The 17,645-nt window shown below is 38.5% G+C and overlaps 1 protein-coding gene across 2 annotated transcripts in view; it reads right to left on the bottom strand.

The window, feature by feature from the left end:
* LOC114619869 (cytochrome P450 20A1) overlaps positions 1 to 1,473 on the bottom strand; it is a 43,888-nt gene extending 42,415 nt beyond the window's left edge. Inside the window, exon 1 of one of the 2 annotated variants that reach the window (XM_028765816.1) lies at positions 1,359 to 1,473. In XM_028765816.1, coding sequence (XP_028621649.1) covers positions 1,359 to 1,430 — 72 coding nt within the window. In that variant the 5' untranslated portion in view covers positions 1,431 to 1,473. The remainder of the gene's footprint in view (positions 1 to 1,358) is intronic. The other variant, XM_028765817.1, reaches the window with a different exon arrangement.
* Between the last annotated feature and the right edge of the window lie 16,172 nt (positions 1,474 to 17,645).

Below are 17,645 nucleotides of genomic sequence, written 5' to 3'. Positions count from 1 at the left end.
AAAATGATAGTAGTCATCTTTCCAACTACTCTCTCTGCTCCCACCTTTGCCCCGCCCCATAATCACTGTCCATTCTCAACACAGTAGCCAAAACGACTATCATAAAACTTAGTTAATAATATTAGGAGTGTTCTGAAGTGGAGTCTCACTAACATTCACTGCCCGAGATGGCTTCAAGCTAAAGGTCCTCCCACCGGAGCTCCCTGAGGAGCTGGGAGTTAGACATGGCCAGCTCGCAAATCCAAGTTCTCTTTAAATCTGAAAATTCCTTGATTCAGAGATTTGCATTTATTTAAAGGGAATGAATTGAAGACATTTTTTGCCGCATATTTTTAAAAAATCTTTTCTAGCATACAAAACTTAAAATTTAAGACAAGGGACCATATGATCCAGGCTGGCCTAGAACTCTGGTGCATTTTGGAGGAAATCTTTGAACTCTCCTGCCTCCACCATGCAAGTGCTAGGATTACAGGCCCGACCCAGCATTCCCAGTTTTTCTTAAAACTAAAATAGCCACTTGCCTATTGAAACCCTCCAGTAGAACGCAGACTAAAAGCCCTTTGAATAGCTTCTCAGCCATTTACACATGTCTATCTTCTGTTTGGTTTTACATTCGCTCCAGCCACAGGAATCTAGCTTGCTAGGACAGTTAGTTCTCTTATTCTTGTAAGACCTGAATTCTCATCTTCTTCATATCAGTGTTTTGTTTCTCATGAGTTCAGGCATGTGGTTTCTATATTAGTTTAATCCACCACTAGCTCTGGACAGGACACTTCTAAGGACCATCTCCATCACCAGTAATCTACCCGGGGCTGTTCACTACCTTTCCACTTTTCAATCCATCCTCCTGCCTCCACCTCCCGACTCCCCACCCCGTGCTGGTATTACAGATAATAAACTACGCCCGGCTTTATATAATACACTTTAAGGAAGTTTCCTTAACCACTAACTCCGGAGTTTTGAGAGTTTCCCGTCTGAAAAGGATAGGTGGACAAAGTCTGGGTAGGGGCGCTCAGCTCGTTCATTCCAACAACGGCGCTAGGGCAGATGCAAGGGGCGCCTAGGAAAAGATGGAAGGAGTTTCTCCCCGGATGTGGAAGCAAATGGGATTGGAGTTTGAAGGAGTCGGGGTCTCCAGATTCACTCAAGGTAACTGATCGCCACCTCCAAATATCCGACCGGGGCACAGGGACTGCCGAACCCACTCAGGACCACAGCCCAGACACCACAGCACGCATGCGCACAGGGACTACACTCCGGGGCGGAGCCACGTGACTCTCCCGTGAGCGCTCCCCGCAGACCGGCCGCCCAGGTCCTTGCGGCGCAGGCGCACCCTCGCCTCCCGAGTCGGGGGTTACCGGATAGAGGTACAGCACCGCTCCCACCAGCGCCAGCAGGAACGTCACGGCGAAGATGGCGAAGTCCAGCATGCTTCCTCCCGCCTGCCCGCGCAGTCCCGGGCCGTGCGCTCCGCGGTGGCGCCCGCGGCTGGGGAGGGAGGTGGCCTCGGGCGGTCGGCGAATAGGAGCCGCGGTCGCCCCGCCACGCCCGTGCTGGGCGTTGCCCCTGTTCTGCTGGCGACTGCTCCGCAGGCCACACGGAAACCTCCAGGCCTGGGTCCCACTCTGGCCTGGCTAGAAGCAACGCTTCTAGTGCGACTCTAGTCCGTGTGCACAAAGTGGTCTCACTCCTGACTCACGACCCAAGCTAATCTAGCCTGGACACCTGCATGGCTGAAGAGCCAGGCACCGTTAGATGCCCCTTGTTGCTCAAAAGCGGTCCAGTGAATGTGGTTGGTTTTTGTTTTGTTTTTTTTGACAGGATCTCACTATGTATCCCTGTCTGGCTCAGAACATGTAGAGCAGGCTGGCCTCGGACTAACAGAGATCTGCCAGCATCTTCCTTCCCTGGGCTGGAATTGAAGGCATAAGCCACGGTAGCAGACAGTGGGTAGGATTTCTGGCCACGGTGGCAGGCAGTGGATAGGATTTCCGGCTGTTACTTATGATTTGCAATAAATTCCTTGAATTTTGCAAGCTCCATTTTCTTCTATGTAAAACTGAAAACCGGAGGCTGCGGAGGTAAATTGGTAGAGTGCTTTTCTAGTATGTAAAAAGTCCTGGCTTCAGTCCCCAGTACCACATAAACCTGGCTGGGTGGCACACTTTTGTAATCCTAGCATCCAGGAGGTGGATCCAGAGAATGAAGTGTTTAGTCATTCCGAACTACATACCCTATCACTGGCAACTCTATGGGGTATTATTTTGAATGATTTGATGAGGCAGGGGCTCAGGTAATCGGTATGTAGTTTCATGTTTGAATCAAGGCACCAGAGTAGCCCAGATGGACAGCTGGAGGGATGGCAGTTTGACCGGGCTCATCGAGTGGTGAGAACAGCCAGGAAATCTTTGCCTCTTGGTCCCTTGATAAAATCATCTTAATATGGTTGGATAATAAGTAAGAGGTGCTGTCCTCACCATACTGGCTTTTGCTTTTCTGAGACAGGGTCTTATATCCCAGGCTAGTGTGGAATTCACTATGTAGACAAGGCTGACCTCAAATTCAGAGGGATCCTCCTGCCTCTACCTTTCAAGTACTGGGATTAAAGACCTGCATCACTATGCCCACTATAAGTGTCCTTTTTATGCAGTCGAGGCAGACTGTTGTAAACCCTGTTGAGAAGCTGTAGGGCCTGGTTTTCTGATGGTGTTTTAATATACACAAGTACCTTATGAACCTTATCTACTTTGATAAATTTTTAAGTGGGAACTTTTTACTTGTAGGAATAGAATTTATCAAGTTATTCCTCAAAAGGTTGGTGCTGGACAAGTGACAGTGTCTACATGCACAAATTAGTCAATTTTGGTACTGATTTTATGTGAATTTGTCTGAATGAAAGTTTTTGTTCTTGAAAAGCAGTTTTTTTCACCATTGGTCAATTGTCAATGCAAAACATAGCTCTTAACTTCAAAGAGAATAAGAGATACTTTATTTGAGCCAAATATAGGTGAACATGGTCCAGGAATACAGAGTTGGGTTGCCCCAAATAACATGAATCCTTTCTATAGACTTTTACCGTCACAGAAGAAAAGAAAGTGGTAAGTCAAGGCATTCACCAACATAAGTGGAGATACCAAATAGGCAAGTGTGGTGTCTACATGAGACTGGTCTCCAGAGGCCACTGTTTGAACTCTGTCCACCAGCTGGTGGAACTGTTTGCAAAGGATTAGGAGGTGTGGCTTTGTTGGAGGAGTTGTTTCTGGAGTTGAGTATTGAGATTTCAAAAGCAGCCAGGCCTCTCACCCCCATTCCTGCTTAACTCTCTCCAACCTGCTTTTGCTCCAGAGGTGAGCCTTCAGTTGTTCCTTTTGCCACATCTTGTCTCTGTCTTCATGGACTGGAAGCCTCTGAAACCTTATGTTCAATTAAATGCTTTCTTTCATATGTTGCCTTGATCATGACGTTTTGTCACAGCAGGAGAAAAGGAACTAAGACAGCGAGTTACCAAAAAGCCAGAGAAACTGTTAGTTTCTGGTGCCATTTTCAGTCTTTGGGTTGTGGAGGCTACTGATACAAGACAGGTCTTACTTAACAGTTGAAAAGGTATTAGGTCAGGCACAGGTATGCAACTAAGGAGAGTGAACATAGCCTAAGATAATTTTGACTCTGTATCTGCAAAGTTCTGACCAGACAGCCTTATAAATCTTTACCACAGAAGAGGCTCTCTGAGAACTTGTTTACATACTCCAGCATGTTCTCATACTGAATTTAAAAAGACTTTTCAGAACCAGGGATGGAGGCACACATATAATACCAGCGCTCAGGAGTCAGAGGCAGGAGGGTTGCCAGACGTTCAAGGCCGTCATGGTCTACATAGTGAGTTCTAAGTGTCTTCAGCTACAAAGGGAGACCTATATCAAAAGACAACTGCAAAAATAGTTTTCAGTTCTGTGAGTCTAAATTCTTAAGTGTTTTAAGACTCCTATTAAAAAATTTAAATATTAGCCTGGCATAGATGGCACACGCCTTTAATCCCAGCACTAGGGAGGCAGATTTAGGCAAATCTCTGAGTTTGAGGCCTACCTGGTCTACAGAATGAGTTCCAAGACAGCCAGGGCTACAGAGAGACCTCTTGTCTCAAAACAAAACAAAACAAAAAACACAAAACAAGAATTTAAATATTTAAGAAAATATTTAAGTACTTAAGTAGTTTGAAATTCAAAATATTTAAAATCATCATGAATGTTTCTTCAAGATCAAAATAGCATCATAATTTTATTATTAACTTGATGGCCTGAAATTATATAGAATTAAATAGTATACATAAGTAAAATTATAAGCCAATAGTGGTTCACACCAGTAATATTGACACTCAGAAGGCAGTAAATCTCCAACCCCAATAAGCCTGTGCAAAAATATACAACTCGGTTACAATATTTATAAGCTGCACGTCTAGACTGGGCAGATTTACCACTACACTAGTCTATCCCCAGCTATGAGATCCCTTGCTACTTGGGGCTTCTCTAGGCCATACAGTTCTGCTCCATTTCCTTCCACCTCCTCTTCCTCGTCTTCTCCTCCGTTCCCTACTCTTGCCCCTCTCTCTAAAACCTCCAGCCCCATCCTTCCCTTCCATTGCCCAATCACAGCTCTAGCCTTTATTTGACCAGTAAAATGGAGAAGGTTTACATGAAATCACCCGAGTACATGATCTACTACTCGTGTCGGGGCAGCTCCTCTTGAGGAAGCAAAATTAACATTAAAATACAACCCGAGACAAGTTTATATACTTATGATTGATTAAATGAATATCATTTTTGTGGGGTATGAGTGTATTTTTGTGTGTGTATCTGTGCTTATGTGTGTATATGTGCATGTGTGTGCATTCATGCATACTCAAACGCACACGTGGAGACCTGAAGCTGATGTTAGAAGCCTTCCTCAATTACTCTCCACCTTCTCCACTGAGGCAGGTGCTCTCAACTGAATCCAGAGTTCAACTATTCATCTAGTTTAACTAGCCAATTTCTTTGAGACCTAAGCCCTTTGTCTCTTCGTTCCCTAGGGCTGGAATTACAGGTCCACTGCTACACCCACCTGGCATTTCCTTGGATGCTGGGCTTCCAAGTCCAGTACTCGTGCTTGCATGCACAGCAAGCACTTTGCCTACTGAACTATCTCCCCAGCCCCACCAATGTTATTTACTATCAAAATCAGCCAGGATTCAATAACAATCACCCCGTTTATTGATATATTGAGATATAAGCTTCTGAAACACAAAATTAAGACTTAGTTAACTGGTTGTACATTATTTTTAGTGTTCTATTAGTTCATATTTCACTGAGGTTCCATTTTCCTGAAAGTAACTGGAAAACATCTGTTGGTTGTTCCCCATTCTTCTATTTCACCACCATTCTGTGACCACTGAAGTTTATTCCTTCTGGCAAGACTTTCTGTGAACTTACTTCCCATTGACTTCCACAGAAGAAAGCTGAGGCTAGCTGGGAATGGTGAGACATGCTCTTAATCCCAGCACTCAGGAGACAGAGACAGGTAAGTCTCTGTGGGTTCAAGTCAAGCCTGGTCTACATCTGGTCTACATATTGAGTTCCAGAACAGCCAGAGCTACATAGTGAGACTATATTATCTGTGCAGTATTTGCTGGTCGAAGCTGGATCTCATCTCACTACAGCAGAGGCTTCTGAGGTACAGGCTCCTTCTGTGACCTTAGCCTCTCTAAACAACAGCTTGCCCACTACTACTCTATCTTGACACCCCTTACTCCTTTAACAACCTCCATCTCTGTATGTAACTTTATTATTAGTCTTTTGAACCATCCGGATTCAACAGTTTCTTGATAGAATGGTCTCTGGGTGACACAGTAGGAGGTCCCCAAATTGATTTTGTCAAAATAGAATTCTAGAACTAGGTTAAGAATACATCCAATGGTCTCCTGTTATCCTTCCCTTAGACTGTATCATGTGGATTAGTCAAATCCTCACCAGTGCTATCAGATAGCTAAGGGCTGTTAATGACTCCAGTGAGATCATAAAAGATTGTGGGGTAGATAGCAATTTCTGATTGCACTAAGAAAGTTATCAAAGAGGTCTGAGACAGCTCAATGTTAAGGGCACTGGCTGTTCTTCCAGAAGACCTGGGTTTAATTCCCAGAACCCACATGCAGTTCACAACCATCTGTGACTCCAATCCCAGGGAACCCAATGCCCTCTTCTGGTCTCCACAGGTACTGCGTGCATTTAGCACACAGACATACTCAAGCAAACACTGATGCATATAAAATAAAAATCTCAAAAAGTAACCTTAAGCTGGGTGTTGGTGGCATACACACAGTGCTCACAAGGCAGAGAAAGGCAGATCTCTGAGTTGGAGGCCAGCCTGATCTACAGAGTGAGTTACAGTATAGCTAAGTTACAGTATAGCTCTCTTTTTCTACAGAGAAAACTTGTCTCAAAAAACAAAAACAAAACAAAACAAAATAGTTTTAGGTCTTGAACTTCCAATATAAAGTCTTGGAAAAGAAGAGCCAGGCTTTTTGCTATTCTCAAATCCTTTAACTTGTACAGCTACACATATGGCCAAGTATCAGACCCCTAAATCTAATTGTACAGGTAGTCTCAAATGCCTATCAAACATACCACCTCTCTCATGTCTTGCTCCATGTTAGGATTCTGTTATTTTTGAATGATAGATGTTTGAGACAAGGTTTTGCTATGTAGCTCAAGATGATCTCAAAGTTACAATCCTCTGGGGCTTGTGATTGCCTATAATCAAAGCTCTGGGGAATCTAATATTCACACTATTTGAAGAGGAATAGAACTCTAAGGTCAGTGTTAGGGCTAGAGAATAAAATGTCTAAAAATGTCTAGAACACTGTGGTTTAAGGTTTGGTTACCAGATGACAGGCTTATTGACACAAGAGGACTCTAATCAGTGCATTAGTCCATTGGCACACTTGTCAATGGGGAACTGTGGAAGATGTGTCCTCGTTAAAGGTAGTGGTCCACTGCGGGAGAGGATGGATGAGCCTTTGAAGGGAATATATTATCTGTCCTTGTTACTGCTTCTTGGCTACTGTGAGGTGAACACCTTTGCCCTAAAACATGCTGCTTGCCCCAATCTATCACACTATGTATGGGAATCTAAAGGAGTGCAGTCAAGACCATGGACTGAAATCTTTGAAACATGAGCCAAAATAAATCTTTGCACTCTATGATATTTTCTCAGATACTCTGTTAGAGACAAAAAGCGACTAACACAGAGTAAGGCAAAGCCAACACTTAAGACCCACTAAATCTCTTCCAAGGGAAAGTCTTTCTGAAACATCTCTTGGGTCAATTCCATCACAAGGAACACTTATTGTCCTGAAGAACTCCCATTCTTTAGCTGAAGACCAATAAAGAGGATTAAATCTACGATGGCAAGAGAGTGGTCAATTTAGTTTAGAGGAAATACCTCTAGTAGCTACCCAAGTTGACAGGCCATAAAGTTCCTTGTACTTTCTTTCTTAAGGACTGTGGGATTCCATATGCATGTTCTGGAGGCTAAGTTTTACTGAAGACAGCCAATTTGCTTATTCATGCACCACTTCTTCCTGTCGCCAATACTGAGTTGACCCATATGCCCCTGGGGGTAGACTAGAACACTCAACACTGAGCTCTAGCTTAGCCAGCTTGGTTTTGAGACAGGACATTACTCCACTTAGGCTGGCCTTGAATCAATCATTAGATTCTTCTCAGAAGGGTCTCACAACCCCTTGTTCTCAGCCCCCTCAGGAGCTTGGCTTTTAGGGCAGTGGCACCAGGCCTGGCTTGTGTAGTGCCTCAGTAAGTAGTGTCTAAATCCATATAATCACATAAACAACTGGTGCCACATGACACAGCACGTCTCCACCTATTTCCTTTGAAAGTCACTTAATGTTATAAAGTTCCTGAGCCTCTACTTGTAACAACTGTTTTTTAAAAGATTTGTTAATTTTTATTTATATGAATATACTGTAGCTGTCTTCAGACACACTAGAAGAGGGCATTGGATCCAATTACAGATGGTTGTGAGCCACCATGTGGCTGCTGGAATTGAACTCAGGACCTTTGGAAGAACAGTCAGTCCTCTCCGGCCCCTTGTAACAACTGTTAACAAACTAATTCTCTTTTATTTTTTTCTGAGACAAGGTCTATCTTACCAAGTAGTTATGGCTGCCCTGGAACTCCTTATGTAGACTAGGCTGGTCTTAAACTGTGAAGCGATCCAACTGCCTCTGCTTCTTGATTGCTGGGATTTTAGGGTTATACCCAAACTAATTCTTGAGTATTCAGTTCACGAACTGTAACTTCCAGAAGAAAATGAAAGCTTAGCTCTACCTGGAAATAATATTTAGGTTGTTATATGTGTCCTGCTAGCGAAGATTTTGCAAAATTACCTAATTACTCAAATCCTCTTCCAACCTTAGCAGCAATATGATACGCAAGCCTTTATGACAGGAGAATTATTTCTCTAAAACATATCATTATTAGCTAAGAACATGAAATTTTAGTTTAATATACAAACCCTGGCTACAAAGCTCTGACAGGGTCCACTGTGACTTCCTCTGGTTTGGGATAGGAGTAGACCTTGTTTTTAAACAGAATCTTCATTACTCCATTTCACCAGGGAAGACTGGAGAGCCAGATGTGAAGCCTGCTAACTCAGAGAGGCAGAGACAGGACCCAGCTGATGATAGTCCTCCTCAGCCTATGTTCTACTAGAAATCTTCCTCTCACGCTGTCTCAAAAAACCTCCTTCAAACTGAATGTCCGTCCCTTCTACTTTCTATGGGTCTATCTTTCTGACTCCCTCTTACTCTGTATGGTTTTCTTTCTTAATAATCCTATGTTCACTTCATGTCAACTGAGCTCCATCTTTTGACCTGTGGTTGACTTCATTTACAACATTGGGTTAAAAGTATGAGTAAGGCTGAGCTTCACTACAACTAAAAACAAGTTTTCCCAGTAAATAAAATCTAGGGCTTCAACATGTGATCAAATATCTTGCACCAATATCTAATGCATGAGACCCAATGTACAGGCTTATCTTACCCTAGTTTAAGGGGGGATACCATTCACTTAAAAAAGTATATAGTGTATGAATAAAAATGTGGTTAGTTTTGTAGAAATGCAACCAGGTGGTACGCCAAATTCCTCCTGTATCTTTTAAAACTTAAATTTTATATATGGCATGTATGTGGACTGAGTAAGATAAGATTCCTTAGCTTTAAAAATCTATTAATAGACTATGAAATTAACACATTTTCTATAGGCTTTCCTGACATTAATAATGCCTACAGTTATAATTAAACATACTTTAAATAGATCTTCCTTTGAAAGTTATACTAAATGACAACTAGGTACAGTTTTACAGGACATTTGTCAAAATGATCCAAGTAAGTGAGTAAAATATAAACACTCAAAAAGGTTTTAATTTTGTGGTACCAGAAAGACTTGCTCACACATAATAGCCACGTGCTCCACCATGAACTACATTTCCAGCCCCTTTTCACTTCGTTTGAAGTCTGTATCAGACTTTTCATTTCTGAGACATGGTATTATTATATTGTCTGAGTTTGCCTTGAACTCTCTCTGTAGCCCACACAGGCCTTGAACTTGCGATCCTCCTGCCTTAGGCTCTCAAGTAGCTAGATTTGTAAGTCTGTATCAGTAGGCCCATATCCAAAGGCTTAAGAAAAATTCTCATCAATTGATTGATGTGATATTAAATGACAATAAAACATGAGCTTTATCATCATCTGAAAACACTTATCTGATGCCTGATATGGTTTTAACTGACCCTGTCACTGACCTGGCTTTGACCACCCATTGATTTAGAGATGTTGACGTATGTAGTACAGAAGGCGCTAGTGAAGTGCCTTCCATGAAATGCAGCATTGTGACCAGCTCACATTGCCACCTTCTGTAGTGGGTCTGGAGACAGAGACAAAACACCATCAAGAGGCTGGAGGAGCATCTGTTTTGTCAAACTACCTTAACCAGAAATGAGCAGTTAGGGTAGTGCTTAGACACACAAAGTTGGTCACAGAGGCTGGGAAGGGTAGCTCAATAGTAGAATGTCTACCAGGCCGAGAGCCCAGGATTTAGCTGTTAGATGGATAAAAATTCCAAAGTTGATGCATACAATATTTTGATTACAAAAATGAAAAATTTAAAAATTGAATGTATAATTTGGTTAACATAACATCAAAATTTAAGATTATCATTTATTGAGAAAAAACTGAATCAATGTTTTTGGGATGATTTAAAATGAAAGTCTCTTTATGAATGGCAGAGTCTGATGAAATAATATTAATATTCACCTTGTGCAGATCACAGGAGACTCTCATCTGAGAAACAAATAGTGTTTGGTTTCTTGTTTACTAAATGCTGCATTCAATTCTTTGTCTACTCAAAGAATTTAGACACAGCAAATTCTAGTCCAAGACCATTAACAGAACTATAAACCAAATAATGAAAGTAGCATTTTATTTGATTCAAACCCACTGTCATATACAAAGCTAATTTATTATGTACAAAATAAATGTACACTCTTTAAAAATATTAGAATATAAATTTCCAGGAGACTAACAAAGTGCAAAAATTTCAACTATTTTTTGATCACACTATACAGCACTATACAGAAACAAATCAAACATTAACTCATATACATTCAGTGAAGTTCTTAAAAATATTTATGTGACAAAACAAAATACACCTTGTATCCTCAAGTTCAGAAGGATGAGAGCAGAAAGAATTGAGTTACACCAAACAGTAATTTTGTTATCAGAATGCTAATTAAAGTTATTTACATCCTTATAAAGTCTAAAAGCTGTTCAACTTTGAAACCCCCTTTTTGCATATAAATACTCAATGAATCACAGTTTGTACAGTCAATAATTAAACATAAAAAGGCATATTACTATTCTTTTTTCAATCAATTCCAGTGGAACGAATGAAAAGGGACATTTTAAGATAAACACAGAACTCCTTAAATAGTAACTAGCAGCACAATTTTTAAGTTGTTGAGGGGGAGAGAGACAGAGACACACACAGACAGACAGATAAGACAGCCAGCCAGACAAGAGACAGACAGACAGGTAGGCAGACAGATATAAACAGACTTCATTCTGTAGTCCAGGGTAGCCTAGAGACTTGAGGCAATCCTCCTGCCCGTAACCTGTGGGTGTTGGGATTACAAGTCTCCCATCATACACAGCTGCTAAGTACCTTTTGTTATTAAACAAGTCATTTTGAAATTTCAGTTAACCCTTCTGAGCCAATGTACATATTCATGAATTCAAGAGACTGTCACCCTGTTAAAACTGAAATGCTTCTGAGTTCCAGAAAAACTGTCAAATTAATCAAATATGTTTGTTAATTTAGCTTTAATTTATAATGAATTTAATAGAACTGGCTATCCAGGAACCTGATTATTTTTTGCTTTTTTTTTTCCTCCAACTATACAAAAGCAAACAAATGGGAAAGGAAAGTTTAGCCTGTAAAAAAGTTTGCAGAAAGCCCATGGCTTCCTCACAAGGTTGCTTCTGTGAAATGTAAGGAGCAGCAGCTACATAGAGAACATTTGTAGTTATGTTTCCGAGGCATAGCCTTTGAAAGTACAAGGCAGAATAGGAAAAAGAATCGTCTAAAATGCAGAAGGCCATCAGCCCTAAGAGCCACATTAACACCTAATTTTGGAAGGAGTATAGAAACCAAGTAAGTTACTAGGGATTATCTAACAAAACATTCAAACTTCCAAAAAATGTTTCTTTAGCTCCAATCTGGCAAGAATTTAAACTGTTTTCAATTGAATTTTAACTACTGATATCTCCCTGCCAGAATTACTTATGAAAAGCAATATAATTATATATATTCTTGAAAATCTTAGCACTTGGGAGACAGAGGCAGATGATCTCTAAGTTCAAGGCAGCTTAGTCTATATAGGTAGCTACAGACCAGCCAAGGCTACATAGTGAGACTCTGTCTCAAAAACAAAACAAAACTAAACAACATTAAAGCCTAATTCTCAACTTTACTACCCTACCAGAGAATATGTAATTTTAATATAAGGTAAATAGAAATATATTACTTAAATAAAATCTTAACTGGAATAAGACTTCTTTTAAAAATAGTTTGCATTTTAATCAGTAAAACTTTTCAATTTCATCTAAATCCTAACTGCTCTTATTCTCAATATAACTCACCATACATGGCTATGTTTAGTTTACAATAGCATTATAAAGCAGTGAAACTTTGTCATCATTCAAAAATAGTTAATGATGGTATATTACTAGAAAGTCATTATAAGAGCAAACACACACAGCAGCAGCACTTCTTTGTCAACTCTGAAACATTAATTACTTATTTACTTATTTTTGAGATGGAGATCTCACTACACTACCAACGGTCCTGAACTTCTGGGTCAAAGTGACCTTCCATCTGTCTCCCAAGTCATTGGAATCCTATGCACGTACCACTTTGTCTGATTTAGTAATTGTCAAATGATGAAATTTGGCTATTGTTATGCTAATATATGTAAGATACACATTTTCAAGGAACATGAAAAAAGAATGTTTCTCTGTCAGAAAAAAGAATGCTGAATCGGTGACATTCACTTTGCTTTCTGCCTTAGGGGAAGATATATACCACTGAATTTGTGTTTTTTTATTTGACACAAAAAGAATTACTTTTATATATCTAAATCTTGCATTGTGTTTAGCAACTACTTCTCTGTGGTATCAGTAAAGACAGTGGTCTAAGAAAATATGTCTGTTGAATAACTATGACTGCCAAAAAATTGAAGTTGCTAATATAGCCATTTTTGATATAAGGTATTTATAATAAAGAAAACCACATAATTTTTATATTCTATACTTCAAGGGAGCTAAAAGGGAGAGAAGAGATATAAATCCTTTATTAGGATGGCCACATGATTTTCAACAAATAAAAATATAACCATCTGCAATTTCAGCACATATCTCTTTATATATATTATATGTACATACTATATTTATAATTTTTGAGAGCTAGGACTGATTAAATCACTCAAAATCCCAAGTAGTACCTAGGCATAGTACAGTTATTAATCCCTACAGATAAACTGGATCTCAAATTAAGAACAACTCTGTGAACTGAGGATGTAAGGCTCAGTGGTAGAACCCCTCCTACTGTGTATGAGGCCTATACTTTGTTCCCAGTGTTACAGGAAAAATGCTAGCCTAGGGCTTCATGTTCAAGTGTACTGTCACTGAGATACATCGCTGGCACAAGCTTCGATCTCTCAAATGTTAATGCTCTATTAGCACTAAGCTCTATTCTGTCATACCTGCAGACATCATCAGAAGTACTTAGTAGAACTTACCAATGCTTTTCTAGTGGAAGAACTCTATTCATTGTAAGTTCAATGTTACAAGATCCTCAATTCTATTTTTCTTTTAACACTGCTAATGCTTTGTTTCCTGTCTAACATGGATGCATGAGATCCTGAATTCAATCCCCAATACTGGAAAAATGTACACTTTTTAAGTGTCGAAAATATTGACTGATAGGTATTATGAAGTATATATATAAAACCTAGCAAATAAATAATTTTGTTGAAGGTAGATGTTAACTATGATTTTCAAATGCAAAAGGTCTAAAGAGAATTTAGAAGATAAGTGAAGTTTTCAATACAGTGGTTCTGTCCATGTGAAACAAAGCTAATAAAGGCACCGGCAGGTTGGAGATAACCACTGGCACAGAAAACACTACATTTAAATTAAGTAAGTATGGCTGTGGACCACACTATAGATAATATTAAATACTGATAATATTGTATTGTTGCCTAATGCCATCAGGAAAAGCACTATGAAGAAATTTTACAAAATAATGTTTATATGTGGGCATCTGAAACAAATCAAATGCAAAGTATTCATATATAGATTAGAAAAAAATTACTGAGAATGAATATTAGCTGCCAATGGTAAAGCGTGCTCAGAAGAGTTTCTATTAGAAACAGAACACTAACATCAGAGCAGGGGTCTAGATGAGAAATAAAAACAATAGATGTTGCAGTCAATCAATACATTTCATTTTGTACATAAAAATACAGTAAAGAAGACAGGAATAGCAATATAGAAGTGAGAAGACTCATACCTTCACACCCAGATACTATACAGTTAACACCTTGTTTAGATTCAATACAGTCCAACTACTCTCGTTTCCACTGAAAAGGAGGCAAAGACGAGGCTATTTATTTTATAAATATAAACGTTTTAAAGAAACTAAACTCTCGAAATTCAATTAGAATCTTTCCTTAGAGCTATCTTGAGTAAAAATGTTACACTTACAGGAAAAAGCCTTGCATCTACCATCACCAAACAAAAACTGGTACTCAACCTAAGTTTCTTAGCCTATTTCAAAAGAAATAGAAAGAGGCTAAGATTAAGAGACCATCCTCAAGTCTAAATTCTAATTCTGTGGGCATACTTATTCCTCTATACTGCATTTCAGTATCAGTTCTTAGGAAAATAGTCTGATATGTCTACAAGGGAAAAAGAAAAAGCAGGCTTACGACTCTGCAGATGTTTTTCTCCTACAAAGAAATGCACTGTGACTTAAAGAAATGAACAGAAACTCCTTCACAGGTGACACTGGCCACGAAGACTTACTACTTACTGCCAGTCTGGACTTGCAGCTCCCTGACCTTCATACTCTGATTTGTTCTTCCTTTTCTTCTTCAATTTTACCTAAGTAATAACAGAATACTCATGGCTTTGCTCTCAAGTATATATAGCAATTACATAAATGTGTATATACAAACACACACAGGCACACACAAACACAGACACACACAACCACCACCAACTCCTACTGACCTCCTTTTCCAAAAGAAAGAACATTATGTGAGAATAAATCTCTCATTACCAAGATGCTGAGGTTTTTATATTCATGATTCCTCTATCAAGAAACAAAAGCCAGGTGGGGAGGGGGGAGTGGGTGGATGGGTGGGGGCACACCCTCATAGAAGCAGCAGGAGGGGGGACAGGATAGGGAGTTCCTACGGGGGTGGGGAGGGGATAACATCTGAAATGTAAATAAGAATATCCAATAAAGAAGATTTAAAAATAAAAAAGAAACAAAAGCAGATGAAAAATTCTGAAAACATGAACTCAAAGCATCCAAGCTGAGAATTTATACTCATTAACCAAAATATCCAGTTATCAATCCATTCCAGTAATTTCTTCCACTGTACCTTTGTATGGATAACATCTACATTTCAATCTGCCAAATCGTATCTTCCCAGTGATATTATCTAGTGATTTTTAATGTCATGATCTACGGTTTATATATGAGTATATAACTCAGATAATAGTTCCACCGTATTTCCTTGTTTTGATAAATATAAAAGTTCATTCTTCAAGAATATTGCTAGTATTCTCATACCACATTCATGGTTTATAGTTTTTAGAAAAAATCCCAATTATCAGGAATGATTCTCTGTTTAACATCTAGCAGTAATTTAGGTCCGATCTCTATGAAACTGAGCAAAGCTTTGTATTTATGCTATAAAAGAAATATTACTTGTTTAGTTTCCCACTAAAAGGCAGCAGTCAAACACTATACACTTAGAATTTTTCCTTAGATTATCAAAGTTTTTATAATTCTTAAGTAAAAAAATTCATAAATCCAGTATTAAGTGATTTCAAAACAAGGACTGCATGGATAAATTTGAGTCTTGACTTAAAGTCGTCAGAGTCTGTTTCTGTGTTTTTCTGTCTTTCTTCCTTCTACTCTTCTCTCTCACCCATGCAAGGGAGCAAACCCAGAATCTTGAACAATGAAGGCAAGCGTTCTACTGTGGATTGATACCCTGCTCCCAAATCACTATTTTTCAAGTTAAGAAAACCCACTCATGTTGGTTCTGACTTGAACTCGGCTAACAATTTCAGAGTGCACAGAGCCTTGACGGCATTGTGGTTGTAGCATCTGGAAGGTGGGGAAGGGAAAAGGAACAGAAGACATGTTTCATTTAGCATAACCATCTCCGCTGACTTGGGGAGACTTCCAACACATTTCAAAAAGGAAGTCTTTACATTTACACAAATTCTTCTTTTGTACCAGCTGATTTTAATGTTACTTATCTAAAATATAGCTATTTTTTTCTGAATCAGATAATTTTAACTAAGTAGACAGTGATTCTGCAGTGTTTTACTAATCCTGACTCAAAAACAAAATATTGGAAAATTTCCCTAAACAATCTTTTATTTCTATTTTTTTTAAACGTTGAGTGCTCTGCTGCGTATACATCCACCAGCCTGAAGAGGGCATCATGTCCCCCTATAGATGAGCGATCTCACCTGCTGAGCCATCTCACCAGCCCTTATTTCTAAATTTTTCAAAACATATTTTTTGAATTACGAAGAAAAGGCCACTTGAATACTGTGATCAACAGGAGAGAGAAAATGGAAAATCAAAAGTTCTTTAAGATTCAACTGAAAAGACAAGTAGGTATAAGAAAATCTATGGTTATCAGAATAAAAAAACTATAATTTTTAAAGGCTGCCATAGTGAAGTCATCTGTTGTCATCCATAGGTCATTTTAAGAAAGCCATGCAACAGTTCTTTCCTGAAAATAATCTCAACATATAAATTTCTATACAGCTTCAGAGATTCACAGATTTCCTTAAAGCCCATGGAATCTAATTACCAATACTGCTAGTTGTAAAATTTCTCTGACCTAACTCAAGTCAATTTTACGAAAACAAACAAATAAAAATCACTTTGAATTCCAAATTAATCAATCAGCTTTTTTACTTAAATATTTAAATATAATGTAATATTTAACAAACTATAATAAAATTAGCTATTATCCTAACAGTTGTGTATATATAACAAGCAAGAAAAAGGATTTTTTTTTACTTTATCTAAATGACTACTTTGAATTATGCAATATTATTTCCATCAACCATGACCTTTTTAGGGCATTACTGATAACTCATAATCATCAGAGTAAAAATACTTAATACAAAGAGAGTACATACAGTGTTTGCTTAACAAAGACAAATGCACAAAAATTTGAATTTCATAGATGTAAATGCTACTCAAAGGACAGGCTGGCCAAAGCCACAATTAGCATTTTTTTCTTAAATATATTCTATAAATGAAGTACACTTGTAAAGCTTATCTCTAGTTTTTCTTTTTTCCTATTCAACTTTTGTTGCAATTAAATACATTTTATTAGTAACATATTAAATATTAGGGGTAGGGAAATAAACCACTGTACTATTTCAATGTTGTATTTAATCCAAATGTGCAGCTTCTGAAAATTCAATGGTAAACAAATGTCTGAAAGGTTATTACCTTAACCAGGAGCTTCATGAGTAAGCTGATAGTTTTAATGTAATGGTCAGTAAACAGAAAAATGATTACCTAAAGAACACATGAAAAGACACATCTCTCAACTCTCAATTATCTATACAACTACTTTATTAGAAATATCTTGAATTTTGCCACTTAGATTAAGGGAATCTAACCTCAAAATATAATATTACAAGTTTGTTTTTTTAATCGATTTAATAATTTGGAATTATTTAATCAAATTATTAAATAAAATCAAATGTT

This window comes from Grammomys surdaster, unplaced genomic scaffold (genome assembly GCF_004785775.1).
Source record: "Grammomys surdaster isolate TR1022 unplaced genomic scaffold, NIH_TR_1.0 165, whole genome shotgun sequence".
In the NCBI taxonomy this organism is placed as follows: Eukaryota; Metazoa; Chordata; class Mammalia; order Rodentia; family Muridae; genus Grammomys; species Grammomys surdaster.
Note: the sequence above shows the minus strand (reverse complement) of the source record. Positions and strands in the feature narration are given on the sequence as shown.